We start from the raw sequence: 15900 nt of genomic DNA on the forward strand, positions 1-15900 counted from the left end.
GTTAAATATGTCTGTGTTTTTATGTAAATCTTGTTGATTGCAAAGGAACAAAGCGCTTTAATGTAACTGAAAAAATAAGAGACGAGCACATGCTGTTAGAAATAAATACTATAAAATAATAATTATGTAAATGTACGAAAAACGACAATGCAAAAAAATATAAACATAAACATAAAATAGTTTTCGATGGTAATTTTGAACAACAGGCTGGAGAAATCGTGCATGTGTGATGGTGGCGGTTTCTTGTGGCTCCGAGCCAGAATCGACGCTTTCTACCGAAGCTTTCCGAGCAAGGCCGAAATGAAATGGTCCACAAACCCGACATCAACCGAAAGTCCTCAGCCCACTCCCGAATCGGCCTCATTGAAGTCTCTAGTTGTCGAGTTGGGGGGTGATGGGGTGGACGAGATTGGTGAGATAAAGAAGGAAAAACATTTCCATCACTCCTGAGCCCCTCCCTGTCCAGTGATTTTCGGATCTGAGGCTTGACAAAGGTAATTACCCTCATCCATTTATAATTTCATATTACAACGACTGGTCTTTTTTTCCTCGTGATTTCGCTCAGTCAGGGAGGTAGTGGGTTAAATTCTGCAGTTTTTCTTCGCTGTTTTGACTATTTGCTTGTGTTGAGCGCTCGCACCGGTGATGTAGGGCGTGTAACCACCGGCGGCAGCAGTTACAGGGATTTCCTTCACACAATAATAAAGCAATTAACGCTACATTAGGGGCAAACTTTCTGAATTTCCCGGGAAAATTGCAAATTCCACAGCATTCAGGCAGAAATCAAAGCGCTGCGTTTGTTTGCATGGTGCCACTGCGCACAGTGGCCTCCTCCATTCTCCTAATTTTGGCTTAATTCTGTAAATTCATTCGTGTTTCTGCTGACGCCACTGAAAAAGCAGAGTCTTTGCACTCATGCTGATAATCAGATCGCCAAGTGGTTTAACGCTCGAAATGCTGTATAGCGTATGATCCCGTGCTGCCCCTGGCTGTGGTGCATTATCTTGTGCTGTGTTCGGGAAATACCCGTCTGAAAACAGGGTATTTTCCAGGCAGAAACCGTTATGCAATGCACTATAGCACACACCACAGCCTCCCGCTGAAGGGGTGAAGTATTGGTCACTGAAAAGTCATTTACATTTTATTAAGAAAATGGATGGATGAATAAGTGCTGTGGTGAACTGTGAGAAGCCTTGCTTTTATTTTGTGGTAAGTACATGAACCAAGCCACCGGTCTGTGCGTCATATTTATGAAAAATGCTTCTTATTAGGGTTCGTTTTGCTACAAATCTCCTCTAAGTGACGTGCCAATATTTGATTACTCTTTACTTAAACCATAAATTGATGGTTTACTGTTACTCCTCTGACATCTGTGAATTAATGAAACAAAGAGAGTCTCCATTCATGTTCACTCTGTCCCTTTACTCCCCTCCATTTTATCTGGACATCGACAAATTGGGACCGGCCCATTCATGCTGGTGTTGGTCGTGACACACCCTTGGCTGCACTAGCTGCTGCTTCTGGCTTTGTGAGCTGTATAAGGAGGGGTTAAAGGGGGGATGGGGGTGGAGGTGCAGAAGAGAGTACATGCAAGTCCACAGAGTGGAGCCAATCTTGAAGGTGCAGCATCTTTAGATTTGAAGCTCCACTGCTGATCACTCTGACTGGAAAATGGACACAAGGGAGAAGCTTTGGATTAGCATTCTGAACATCAGTGATGTTCAGCATTTTCAGGTGGTGCAGAAGGGACCAGGTACCACTTAGGTGTGGCAGGTAGGAAATAGGAAAATGCTTCTAGGAAAAAATAGCACTTGAAAATTGAAAAGTCATCGAGTTATAACCATCACAGCTGACCTCCATAAACATGCATTACCAGCATTGTCAGTATAAAACATGCATGCAGCCACCATCACTCATTAGTAAGGGAAGTGTCAGTTAAGCATTTTCTCTGTTCCCATCTTGGTGTTTTGAAAGTGGATGTCAGGAGTGCACATCAACTTTTACCTCTAATAATGACCAAAGCTTAAAAAAAACCCCCAAACTTCAAGTTTCACTCAGTATGACCTGAAACCACTGAGAGAGCCTATGAAGTCATCAGGAAAATGTCTACTGAGATTGTGGAGCAAGCTAACAGAGAGCTGTTTTTACAAAGCCTTCTTTGGAAGTTTAGATGAGTCGCCCCCTGCTGGCCATTAAAAGTAATTCAGGTTTAAGGCTTTTCTGCACTTCTGTGGAAGCTACTTTTATCTTTTATAGCATCTTAAGTTAATTTCTTGCAAAGTAAAGGAGTTGGAGAATAGTAGATCATAGATCAACCCCCCCCCCCACCCCCACCCCCACCCCGCCCCACCAATCACCACCTTACAGCAGTGAAAGGGGGTTGACGCCATCAGGGGTAGGGTTATAGCAAATTGGTCTCAGGGGAGGAATCAGACAAAGAGCGATGGAAAACCCTAACAGAACAGCGTTATCTGAGTTGGTTAACCTCGCCTGGAAGTGGGAAATTGGGGCTCTCTCTCTCAGAGCCAGGCCTGTAAGAGGTGTCTGGTGACCAGGTCAGTGTAGATGGGGCCTGTTTGGGCACAGCCAAAAAAAGATAACGTGGTTTAGCCCCCCTGTGGACCCACCACTTGTGTCGGCGGGCACTGGGGTTCGAGCATGTGGACCCTCAGCATCACAGACTGGTTTCTGGAACACTGTGAGGCATATGAAGTTGATTTATCGTCTCAAATTCATATTTAAAGGTTTCAGTGCATATGATTATATTACTTTTTATTATATAGTTATATATGATGCAGTGTGGAGGACAACACTGTGTCCACCTCTTATTTCCACCTGTGCTTGCACTCGTGCGACAACACAGTTTTTGAGAGTCGAGGTACCCCAAACCTTCACTTCTTCTGATGTTATTGAGAAACTGTCACTGCTGTCTCAGTACAGGTGGAGGATATTTGACATTAGTGCGCTATCATCACAGCTTATGAGTCAGACTAACCTTGAAAGGAATCAGAAGGATAATTAATGAGAGAGAAGACAAAGAAGGGAAAGTGTTTGAAGAGAAGATTAGAAGTACAGAAAGACAAACAGGAAACCAGAATCAGATTGAAGGTGGGAGATGAGAGAGCTGATACTGAAACAGGAGGAGGATGGAGGCATGATGCTGCTGCCCTCCGTCTTGTGTGGGAGAGCAGCGATGAGGTGGAAAAGGCTCTTAAATCCGTCAGTCACGATTGATGTCAGACTGATGAGATCAGCCGGGAAGATGTACCCTCCGAGCCTCTCACCGCGGGGCGGCTGCTGGACGTGTCATACGCACTTCACTAAATGCTATGCCTTGTATAGTTTGATTGATCCTTTTAGTTATAATAGGAGACATGAGAGCTATGACCCCATTTAGACTCAGCCTCTATAAATGGACACGAGAGACTCAGCCAAAGGACAACGATTACATCTGTATAACAGGCCTCTTAGCTTATTATGACTTTCCTCTGACGCAGCGAGTGAGACGTTTAGAAAACCAGAAACTCTGGAAAATGCATCATCATACCTGCACTTGAAGAAATCCAAACCGGTGGTGTCAGGTGTGAGTTTTGTTTCATGCACAGCCACTACTCCCACCGCACTTCACTGAATAGATATTCCATGTTTTTAAAGTGGATGTGTACATTTATGTAATCAGCAGCAGCCTGTCATTTTCCCGTCAGATGCATGCTTCCTCTCAATCAATGAATCAAACCTGTGATTTATGTCTTTGCTGCAGCCCAGCATGAGCACTCACATATGCAATGAACTAATGCCACTGTAGAAGATTAAAGTGAGATGATTTAAACCTGCTTCAAAAGGGTGGCGATTAGAAAATATGCTATGATTACTGTGTTTTCTGCAAAGGACTAAGAGCCTCTGGAACAGTTTTCCTGCCCACAGTAATGCTAGGGTGTCATTTTGAAATGTCCTCACATGTGTTGATGTGCTGAAGGAAAGTGCATGGGCTGTCACCTCTTTTTTTCTTTCTTTAAATAGCACTCTAATCCCTCATCTGAAGGAGCTGGCAGAAACGCAGTGGCATTTTATTGTTCTCTCAGTCTGAAGATGCCGTGATTCCCTCTTTTCCACCATCCTGAACTGGATCCAGGCAGGAAAATAAATTATACTTCCAAATATGCTGCAGAGCTCTGAAACCTGCTTTAAATTTAATAACCTTTTGCAGGCTGAAATCTGTAATCAGCAGGAAGAACCACTTTATTTGAATAAAAACTGAATTATCAGCAGGTATTTGGCATTCCTGTTCATTTCGTCTTTGTTGTTCAGAGTTATGTGGAAGGTTCAGTAAGTTTCAAATTAAAAGCGGACATATTTAGCCCACGCCTGTTTGTGTGTTTTGTTTTGCTGAGCAGGCGTTTTGAAGTCGGTTGTGTCAGCCGCCCCATTAGAGCAGCGCTGTCGAAACAATGCCAAGGATGGAAGCAGGTGGATTGATTATTGTCATCCAAGTGTCTGCCTGATTGCAGGTGTAGTGTTAGGACAGTGGATTTGTGTTGTAGATGAATGCAAGTCTTTGATGTGAATCTGCAGTTAATTTAATACTTCGATAGTATGTCAGTCTTTTACACCCACATGTCGTCGTGTTCCCCGACAGGATTATTACTAGCTTTTATAACAGGGTTGTGCGTATAAGATGGACACAGACGGCTGTAGACACGAAGAAAATGAAGTAGTGACTCCTGTAATGCTTCTTTGACGTTCTCCTGAATACTGCATGTGTAGCTGGAGCTCATAGTGCAGCACCTACCTCTTGTCTGTGAGGGGCATTTAGTTAGAAGAACGGTGGCTTAAATGAAGTTTGGTCTTAAAATTAAAGAAGCTGAAGCAGCTGGTTTTAGACAGTGAATATAATGGGGCGCTACACCAGCATAAGATGATAAAGGATTATTTTGACCTGTGAATAATGTAAGGGATGTTGCTTGTTTTTGGACTCCACTCGAATTTAAAAAATGAGTATAAGGTGCTGGAAATGAGCATTCAGACCTACTTTAACGACAGCTACTCTGAGTACTTGACTACTGTTTTTTTAGCATTGATTTACAATAATGGGGGCCTGCTCAACTGGTCAGTAATACTTGTAGTAGTCCATGTGGAGATCAGAGTATACACCTCAGTGGCCACATCATTAGTCACACCTTACTGTATCAGGTTAGACTCATTTTTACGTTCACAACTGCCTGTATTATTTGTAGCAAACATTCAACAAGGTGCTGGAAAGATTCCTCAGAGATTTTGATCTGTGTTGGCATGAAAGCATCACACAGTTGCTCCTGATTTGTTGTCCGCACATCCATGATGTGATCCTCCCATTTCAATACACCCCAAAGGGAAAGATTGAGATCTGGCGACTGTGGAGGCCATTTAAGTAGAGTGAGCTGGTTGTCATGTCAGTTTTGTGACATGGTGCATTCTCTGGCTGGTAGATGGGTACACTGTGCTTGTAAGAGATGGACATAGTCAGAAACAATACTCAGGGAGGCTGATAAGGCTGATAAGAAACTATAATCCCCACCACCACCCTGAACCACAGATAAAAGACACGATGGAAACCGTGGTTTCATGTTGTTCATGCAAAATGCTGAAGCGAGCCGACTGTTCTTCTTCATTCTGATTCTCAGTTTAAGCTTCAGTAAGTCGTCTTGATCGTCTCTACATCCCTAAATGTTCATTCGATTTTTGCATTAACCAGTTTATGTTGTTAATCTTTCTACTCCTTTTTGTTTCTAGCTGTTTCATCGTGTCTGTCTTAATCTTTCATCTAATTATCCCACCTTAATAACTATGCTACTACTGCTTAGTGTAAGCCGGTGAAGTTGCAGCTAAAGGTCAGTCCCCTCGTGCCAGCTGGCTCCTGTCCAGCTCATCATCCCAAAGTAGTGGCTGTGCACTCTTGCATTTAAATATCTCCTACTTTGTCTTCATTTACTCTTCATCTTTTTTCTCCTCTTGATTCCTCCCCTCGTCCTCCGTTGCAGTTTGTGATCCTGTGTCGTGAGTGGAAAGCCGATTATCTCCCAGCACCACGGGAGACACGAGGAGCCGCTGTTCAGCTCGCGCAGCACAACATCACGTTTTTGTCTTGAAGACACTTTATCTATAAAACTTGACTTAATAATATATTTGACTTTGCAACAGCACTATAGGTTTTCTTGCCAAAGAGTGTTGGCGGAAGTCTACTCTTAGATATTTACCGAGCTAATTTGCGAAAAGCTCCTCAATGCCGCACAACGGTGTAGAGAATTTAGGGGTGGGCGGGGTTGGGTGCTTCTCCTCAACTTGAGGACAAAAATTGAAGTTGGCATGCTTCTACCTTAGCGAGGTGTTTCTAAATTAAACACAGAAGCTAACAAATATATCTTGTCAAATAAAATTACCATATGGGAAATGTTGCTTTTTTTAAAAACCTGGAGCCACGATCCTGCTATAAAAAGCCTTTTTTAATTTGTTTTGTATTGTCTGTGGGTTTCTCTTCTCTTTTGTGTACAGATCAACTGTTCAAGATGAAAGTAATCGGCGCCGCAGTGCTCAGCGTCCTGTTCAGCACGGGTAAGCAAGAACATAATCAGTCACCAGGGAGAGAGTTTAGATAGATGAACTGTTGAAACAGACTTCCTGCAAAACCACATTTGTTTTAACTGGGTGATTAGCATGGATGCTGTGAAAGCCTCACCAAATAAGCTAAAACACATTGTGATCTAGTTAATTTCCACTTATTTCCTTTCATTTCGCCTGTAATGAAGAATCTGGCTCTTTGCTTTTGCATCCAGTCTATTGTTAGCTGTCATTATTGGCGGCATTTACATTTCAAATGCTTTAATGCTTTCTGCGGAAGCTGTGTGGTTTTTCACTTGGAACAAAGGAAATGATTTAAAGGTTTTTGTATAATCCAGCAGACTAAAAAAAGATGCACATTAAAATAAACTCATTTTAAACTAATCTTTTGTTGTTTTCCCACAGTCCTGCCAGTATCTGCAAAAGGTAAAAATGGTTGTTTGGATGTTAATGCACGCCTGAGAACGCTCTTTGAGGATTATTATATTATATACATGACAAAGACAGAGTGTTTGTGCTTTCAGGTTAAAGCCAAGTATAAAAACTAACAAAAAGAGTAATTCAACATATCTAATAAAAACATCTTGATTGCTTCTACCAGTAAAAACAGAACACAGGACAGCTTTCTTTGGCGAGGACGTCCACATCGATGTCCCACGCGGGAATGGCAGCGAGGTCATCTTTAAATCTGCGACCAGCGAGTCCTACGACATGCCGCTGATCACAGCGGGGAAAGTGGTGAATCACAACATTTCCTATTCCAACACTTTGGGCTACCTGGTGCTGGAAGACGTGCAGGAGCAGAACGAGGGCACGTACATCATCAAGGACACAAACAATCCGAACACTGAAAGGCACTTCAAACTCATCGTCAAGGGTAAGCCTCCCTCTGTCTTCTTCATGTGCTTTAAGTTAGATTTTTTTAAATGTGGTTTGGAAACAGGAAAAACGCTGGACACAAGAGATACGAAATATGAAAGAGACATTCTGTGCAGGCCGGCAGTATAACCGTGAAAGAAATTATAAATGTCCTCTATGATCGGTCTTAATTTTTAAATTTCACTTGTCTTACAGCAAAGATTGTTCAACTCAAACACACAAAGAAGACCAGGTTTTACTTGCAGGAAGCCAGAAAATACAAATTAGTCACCATCTTAAAAGGAAACGCAACACGTCATGTTAGATGACTCAAAAGTGCTTTGAGGCATCTCATTTTTAAAAATGTGCTTTGTAAATAAAAGTGACTTTACTTGACATAAGCTTGATAAGATACACACTGTGCTTTACGTACATGAAGATACAGGACCCATGTTGACAATAGTGCAGAAGAGAGGCGAGAAGAGAGCGCTGACAGGGTGGAGTGAAGGGTGAAGACGAGTGTCAGGAGTGATTATGACTAAAGGATAGCAGCAAGAGTGAAGATGATAGCGAGAGGTGGTGTGTTTGCTGGGTTTTGTTTGGAGCTGACAAAAAGACAAAAGCCAGAGGTGGAGGTGGCACAGATGGAGATCAGTGGAACAGCTCAGGTTAAGCAGGTGGAGACAAAGTCAGAGAAACAAGAGATGGTTTGTACACGTGCAGAAGTCAGATAGTAGATATGCTGGACAGACGATGGTAAAGATGGAGCTGCCAGGCAGGAGGAAAAGAGGAAGATGACACCGAGCATTCATGGATGTAGTGAAGGAGGACATGAGAGGGTTGGGCTCACTGAGATTTCTCCTGAGAGTTTAATATTTACACTGAGGTGACTTTTGCCACAACATGACAAATTTCTCATCTTTGACTGTTTGTTCTGTGTGTCGATGATCAGACTGCGCTTTGGAGCAAATTGTCAAATACGGAGAAACCTACTACATCCATCTTAGCAACATTAAAGGACCCATCACCCTGGAGTTCAGGTATGGTCATCAGAGTGAATCAGTACCAAAGCTGGAATCATTTTCTTTACAGATTGTTTGAATGTTTTGAATGTGTGATGAGAAGATCCTGGAAATGGTTAAAAACAAAAGCCATAAAATCTAGAAAAAGGGAACACAAAGCAGAAATCTAGAGATAACAGATGGGTGGGTGACAAAGGCCAAAGGGCTGTATACACAGAGGACTGATCACACATTAGGAAACAGGTGGGAACATCCAGGGAAACATTAAGTAAAAGCACAGAAGACATACAAAGAAAAACAGTTACCAAAAATAAACCAGAAAGACACACATGACAGAGAGAGGGGACGACTAGAAACACACAAAGGAATAACAATAAAACACATACAGAGGCTGCTCTCCAGCTCCTTCTGTGTTACATCTATTGCGTGTTGAAATAAGCCAGAAATGAATTAATAAAGAGAAGAAGAAACAGGGCAGTTAACATCTCTGGGAACATCCTTAATCGCAGTCACTGTGTTACTTTATCTGTTCTGTATTATTCTGATTTTTCACAATTTTTAGGCCCAGTCCGTCTCAACTTAATCAGTCAGAGACGCAGTACACAACCGAGCCTCCACCTGTGGTGCTGTACGACCAGACGGGTGTGTTGGCAGAAGAATACATGAAACGCCTCAGCGTGTCGGAGAAGCGTGTGGTGCTGCACTCGGTCAGGATGACAGATGAAGGCAGCTTTACAGTAAAAGACAGCGAGGGCAAAGTCAAGATTCGGACCTGCCTGAATGTCAGAGGTAAGTGAAGATCTGAGCTTTACAGCATCCTGTCGGCTTTAATCGATCACTCGGTGTTAAAGTGAGTCATTCTGTGTGCGTGCAGATGCTTTGTGCCTCTGACTTCCTGTCAGTCAGTAGCTCTTTTCTTTGTATTTTACTTAAATTCTACCACAGCTCTTGTTTATTTTCCCCGAACGTATTTACACTTCATGTATTATTTTTTCTGCTTGGCCCACCTGCAGTGACTCTGCCCCCAACTGGGGTTTGTGTGTGTAGTTCTTAACCACACAAGCCTAAGGCTACACTTATAAAATTTTGCCTGAGGAGAAAAAAATCCAATTTAGTCAATAAAATAAAGTGTCAGGTAAAAATAAGTAACCTTGGGCTCTATGCAAGAAAAAAACTGTTGATGCACAGTAAGGCTAATTTTAAATATTGTTAGTTCAGAGTGTGATTTGAAATAGAGATTATAAAGTTTTTGCAATATTTTTCTACCTAATCAAAAGTGACAAAAAAGCCACGAGACAATCATTCAGCTGGTGTTACTGAACCTGCTTTTAATCAAGTCTTAACTTCAGCTCTTCTGATATGTTCCTGAGGAAATAAAAAGCACTCAATCCTGTGTTTACTGCAGTCACAGTAGTAACAGATGGCCTCCTCAGTTATTGTGTTGTGATTGGCAGTCTCCAATTTTCTCTTAATAAATATGTCCTGGAACCAGAAAAAGGGTCTCTAGAGGTTAAGTAGCTGAGTAGCTCGATGTGCCTGTCATTTATTAAAGCCTCCATAGTTTTTAATAAGTGATTTGCTTTTTGTGCTTTTCAGGTTTTCCTAGATTTTCGCTAAATGGTCATGTTGGCTGAGTGCCACTGTCTTAAAATCCTTAATCTCAGAAAAAAGGTTAAACCCACCTATAGGGATTCTGAGTTCAATCAAAAACACATTTACTTTGGTGAAGGTTACAGAGCCAAAATATTACAACTGAAGACTGATAAATATCACTGAAATTAAAACACCGCTGAGTTTCTACAGCAACACAAGAGCTTCTGTGAGGCTGGTCTTTGAGCTAAATGCCAACATTTGCATACTTTCATGCAGATAATGTAGTTATGTACCATTTTAATTAACTAGTATTATAACAATATACGGCTAAGCCTCGTGGGAGACTTTATTATGAGTAATATAGATGTTCTTTTTCATAACTGTGTGGTTTTGTGTTTCAATGTCATGAGTAATTTATCTCATTGGGAGGATGAATGTCCACCAAATTTCATTAACCAAACTCATTAACCTCTAATCAGTTCATCCCATGTTTCAGTCCAGCCTCAGTGCAGCAGACTCATTGAATGAATGATTGATATGTTGCTTCATACTCAATAGTTTCTCCGTGCTCCACCAAGTCAGAGTGGGGTCCTTCCTGCCCACTGCTGTTTGTCGGGGGTGTGAAAGGGAACTGAAACGCAGGACTCACAGACACAAAATAATAAAGTGAAAACAAATTTTTTTATTTGGAGGAATGTCATAGTTCATAAATGAGGCTCAAAATGCAAAACAGATGTTCAACACACTCAATTGCAGGAACCTAAGAGGGAAAATTAACAGTTGCTGATACAAAGGACGAAGGGAAACTGGGGCTATATAAACACAGACACTGAGGGTTAATCAGGGAGTTAGACACAGCTGAGCCTCAAAGCACAGGTGAAAGTAATCAGGAGAACGACACAAGTGAAGTAAAACTAAATTTAAAACACAACTAACAAACTAAAACAGAAAGGAACTAAACTGGGAAACTGAAGACACAACAGTAAACTCAAAATGAGAAGTCAACAAAAGAAGAACCCGAGGAAACTAATACTTTTGTACGAGCAGTAACTGTAACTAAACGTAAGAAACAAAAAGATAATGTAAGACATAAAGACTCAAACAGAAAACCAAACAGATATTAATCTCTGGCTCTCTGCCACTGCATGTCTTTTATCCTGTCTTCCTTCTCTCATCCCATGCAGCAGATGGCCACGCCCCTCCCTGAGCCTGGTTCTACCGGAGGTTTCTTCCTATTAAAAGGGAGTTTTTCCTTCCCGCTGTCGCCAAAGTGCTTGCTCGTAGGGGGTCATCGTTGTTTTTTTCTCTGTACGTATTACTGTAAGGTCTGCCTTACTGTAATAGGTACAGCGCCTTGAGGCGACTGTTGTTGTGATTTGGTGCTGTATAAATAAAATTGAATTTAATTTAACTGAATATTGTTTAATAAGATTTTAAAAAGTCCAAAAGACATACAACCCTGGGTCTCACTGGCCTAAAGATAATCTGGGAAAACATCCCTGTTTTATTATTATTAAACATTTCCACATGTTTACATGTAATTTTCACCAGTGCAGCACAATGGTCTGTTTTAAAGACAACTATTTTGCTGACCCCTTGTCTTGGGTTAGGACAGCAGGGCATCCACAGACCCCCACTAATGCAGGCTGGCTTAGAATCATATGATTACGTTTGTGGTGACACATTTATATCCTGTGTTTATGCTATTGTGGTGAGCAGCATCAGATTTAAGTTTTATATTTGCTGCATTTAGAAAAATTAGTCTTCCAACAGGTTAAATCAAGTTTAAATTTCTCTGAACACACACACAGAACTATGTGTGTTCTTTGGTCTGCCACAGATCACCTGTATTTCAAGCACCTCGCTTATGGAGACAACTTCAACATGCAGCTCCACCTGCCCTACTCCAGCGTCAACGTCGTCTTCAAGCCCAAATCAGACAGTCGGGGCCGAGCCATCGTGGACGAGGGGGTTGTGGTGACGCCGATGGACCCGCTGCTGGAGGGCAGGGTGAACGTGGAGGGTTCACATCTCACCTTGAAGAAGGTCCAAGTGTCTGACTCGGGCGTCTTCAGTGTGACAGACCTGGCTGGGCATCTTGTAGCTGCTGTCTACATAGATGTAGCCCGTAAGTGAAAAAACACATTTAAATGAACAACATGCTCTGTATTGCTGTTGGCTAACAAGCATAATAAACTAATTAGCATAATTTTTGTATTGTAAAAATGCAAATAAAGACACAGAGAGGGCTGCTAGCATGTTTGCAAGTCAGTGTAATACAACATGAACTACATGAACAAAGGCTGGAAGCAAAGAGAGACAGAGCACCGGGCTTACCATCAAACTTTTATCGTATTCAAACTCACGCTGAGAAGTTGGAGCATCAGAATCAATACAGAGAGAGGAAAGTGCCTCTGACTGATAAATGAAGGACAAATGATGCCTGAAATCATTTCCAGCTTTTTTGCAGCTAATGGGACCGTAGATTACAAAAGAACCTCGTGTTGTATTAAATAAGACTTGAAGCTAGCATTTCAAATCAAAAACTCATTAGGAAAGTGTTTGCTGAGTCATAGATGAACTGAGCTGTGAGATAGTTTCCTCAGCCAGAGGAGTCGCCCCCTGCTGGAAATGAAAAAAGCATTTTTTTCTGCATTTTTTGCAGCTTAGCATTTCAGGTCCAGAGGCTACATACAGCTGTTATACATTCATTTCTGATTTTCCCTTTTTTAAAGAGCAGACACTGAAGCTGGTCTTTCTGTGTCACAGTGTAGTCATAAATATTAATAATTTAAGCAATAACATGCTGAAGGATGTACAACACTGCAGGCTGCTGACATTTATGTGCCTGCGTGCCCTCGATGTATTTCTATTTTTATATAAAGTGTAATACAAAGGGAGTCAGAAGAGCAGAAACCAATGAATAATAAATAAATTAGTGACATTTTACTTTAATACTTCCAGTTTAACATTTGTGAGTAATATTTATAAATATAATAAATGCAAGTGGATAAGAGCACCTTAAATCCCCACATCGGATCGTTTAATTCCTGCTGAGGAGAAAACGCATGATATTTATCATGGCTCTGCAATTGTGTTTTTCTGTATTATAGTTCACGATGTTAAATGCTTATTTATTTCTTATCAGTTTTATGCGGGCGATGTTGCCGGCACATGTGCACGGATGACTGACGTGTTAACAGCAGAAAATGATGAGATTTAAAGGAGGCAGAGATGAAAGCTGATATCTGTTCTTTCAGGGTTTTGAAGCATCATTCCTGTTGTCACAGAAGACTCATTATTACTCGCCATGGTTGTTTTTTCCTTACCCGTCCTCGTCTGTCTCGCTCAGCTTATAAGCTGCCTCCCCTGACTCTGGCCATCCTCGCGCTGCTGGGCCTGGTTGCCCTCATGCTGCTGGCGTGCCTGCTGTCCTGCATCTATAAAGTACATAAGAGGAACGAGAAGAACAAGAAGTTGACGCTTATTGCTCAGCAGGCTGGCAAGAGTGACGGCGAGGCTTTCAGACAGGTAACCCCCATCTTTAGTTCTTTATTTCTCTTGGTGGTGTAAAAGAAAGTGAGCAGCAGGACAGTGATGTCTGTGATGGGAGGGAGAGGCAGACGGTCCTGCTCCTGCTGTGGGAGTGAAGATGGTCAGCTGGTCAGCTTCCTCCCCTCCAGTGCTGCACCAGGCAAACATGTTCACACCCAAATTAAACAGATCACCGTTGCTGAGGACGACTCAGTGGAATTGAACTACAAAGGAACATTCCCAAAACTGATATCCAGGGATGCTGACACAGACAAAAGGACCCCGAATTTAAATAACATAGAAAAAAACATGCACACCTTTTTTATAAACATAAATACACATACACACAAAAACTAGTTTTGATAAATTAAGACATACATAAAGACATCGGACCATGTATACATATGATTTTGGAGCAAGTAGCAAGTCAAGCCTGATACTGCAAAACTGTGATTTTTACTTCCATTTCTTGTTATCATACGATTCTTATTCTTATTCACTGATGAATTCTGGGTACTACACACAGCTGTAGCTTACATACTTACCGACCTCTGCCAGAGTCCTTTGCTCTGAACTGCACAGTTGCAGAAGTGAGACCAGCGAATCCACATCTCCTTTTCTCCACCTCTTCTTCTTCAAATGATTTTTTAATTGCTTCATTAATAGCTCGAGGTGCAAAGAGTGACTTTTATATGTTAATGATGAATTTATTGCTAAAGACCAGAACCAAAATGAGGCTTGTGCATGTGCATAACATTTCATAATGACTAAGAATGTAAAAGAGCACAGATGCCTTTATAAATATGCTTTTCTGCTGTGGGCATTCACACAGTTTTATTTGTGAGTCTGCACAGAGTTTTATGCCTCTGGGCTGTGGTATTTTTTTAGAGACTGCACTGTGCAGGATACTCATGATTAGTTTCATTTTAATAATTAAAAAAAAAAGACAAATCCATAATAAATGTCTCTTAATTGGAGCAGAAATTGTTTAGAACCCACCAGGTAAAAAAACTTGATTTTCAGTTGATTTGTTCATGATTTATAGTAATTTAGTGCCATTAATCAGCCTTTAGAGAGTCTGTGTTGTTTTTAAAAAGTAGTTATAACACAAAGCCTTTTTGAGCTGTGGTTATTATTTTGTTTCTCATTCTTGAAATGTCAATTTTGAATAAAATATATTTTAATTATGCTGAGCCTGCAGAGACAAAAACAAACTGGTGACTGTTTTCCAATCAGCTCTTTAAAATCCTCGTTTTCTTTGATTCACCTGCTCATTACCGGCTGATCAACTGACGGATTGGATGATTTAGAAGAGTTGACAGTTAACCCCGGCTGCTCACCCGGCGTCCCCAGGAGGCGGTTTGTTAACCAAGTGAATTTATGGATTCCCATTAAAACCCCATTACACACCAAACAGATGACTCGCCTATAGAAAGCACCTAAACATCACGCTCAGAAATTGATCGCTGTGCCGAGGGGACGCCGGTTCGATATGAGCAACCAAACTGTTTGAGGAAAATGTTCAGATCAATTTTATGAGCATTTAATAGAAAAGGCAGTGAATGCTTAAATCAGTCTGCCTGATAAATGAAGAAATAAGAATTCAGTCTTTTGATGTAATTAAAAATAGTTGGCAGGGATAATCGTTCAGCTTCAAACTAATTTAGACAGAAAATAACAGTTTTTCACTGTTTTAACTAAAAGCTGACTGTGAGGTCATTAAAACTAGTAGAGCGTTAACACTTTGCTGCCCAGAATCCCCATTAAATGATCCTTTACACCGATTGGACCAATTAAAAACCTGCTGCAGGCAGATGGCTCACTCATTGTAAACAAACCAGCTACAGCCACAGAGACTGATGGCCCTGCAGATCCTATTAGAGGATACCAAATGTTTACAATAACAATATGTCACATTAATTACTTAATGGAAAGGCTAAATTCACAGTTGTGTCACGATGGATGGATAATTAATGTTTCGGATTTTGCATTTTAAGCTGGATTCTCATCAAAAATCTAAATGTTTTATGGCTTAATCTTAGCGCTGCTTCACATTTCAGTTACTTTTTTTATTTGTAGATTAGGTGACATGTCTTTAGCCCATGTAGGCGGGGTTTTTTTGCATTTACTGCACGATCCCCAATCCACAAATACATTTTAGCTTTACTAACCAATGACAATGTGACAAAAATAAAAATATGAGGTATCTTCCAGTCATCACAGAAACATAAATGCACGCACTGGTTTTTATGCTCTCTGTGTTTTTTAAAATATTTAAGATGTTAGATTGAAAACTGTT

The 15900-nt window shown here is 41.1% G+C and overlaps 1 protein-coding gene across 2 annotated transcripts in view; it reads left to right on the forward strand.

Annotated features, from left to right (window-relative positions):
• Positions 1-217: 217 nt before the first annotated feature.
• The window catches only part of LOC113014093 (uncharacterized), a 31165-nt gene continuing 15482 nt past the window's right edge, over positions 218-15900 (forward strand). Inside the window, exons 1-8 of one of the 2 annotated variants that reach the window (XM_026155394.1) lie at positions 218-494; positions 6529-6588; positions 7000-7020; positions 7196-7471; positions 8405-8492; positions 9037-9263; positions 11908-12195; positions 13420-13598. In XM_026155394.1, coding sequence (XP_026011179.1) covers positions 6543-6588; positions 7000-7020; positions 7196-7471; positions 8405-8492; positions 9037-9263; positions 11908-12195; positions 13420-13598 — 1125 coding nt within the window. In that variant the 5' untranslated portion in view covers positions 218-494; positions 6529-6542. The remainder of the gene's footprint in view (positions 495-6528; positions 6589-6999; positions 7021-7195; positions 7472-8404; positions 8493-9036; positions 9264-11907; positions 12196-13419; positions 13599-15900) is intronic. The other variant, XM_026155393.1, reaches the window with a different exon arrangement.

Source organism: Astatotilapia calliptera, chromosome 22 (genome assembly GCF_900246225.1).
Source record: "Astatotilapia calliptera chromosome 22, fAstCal1.2, whole genome shotgun sequence".
Taxonomy (NCBI): domain Eukaryota; kingdom Metazoa; phylum Chordata; class Actinopteri; order Cichliformes; family Cichlidae; genus Astatotilapia; species Astatotilapia calliptera.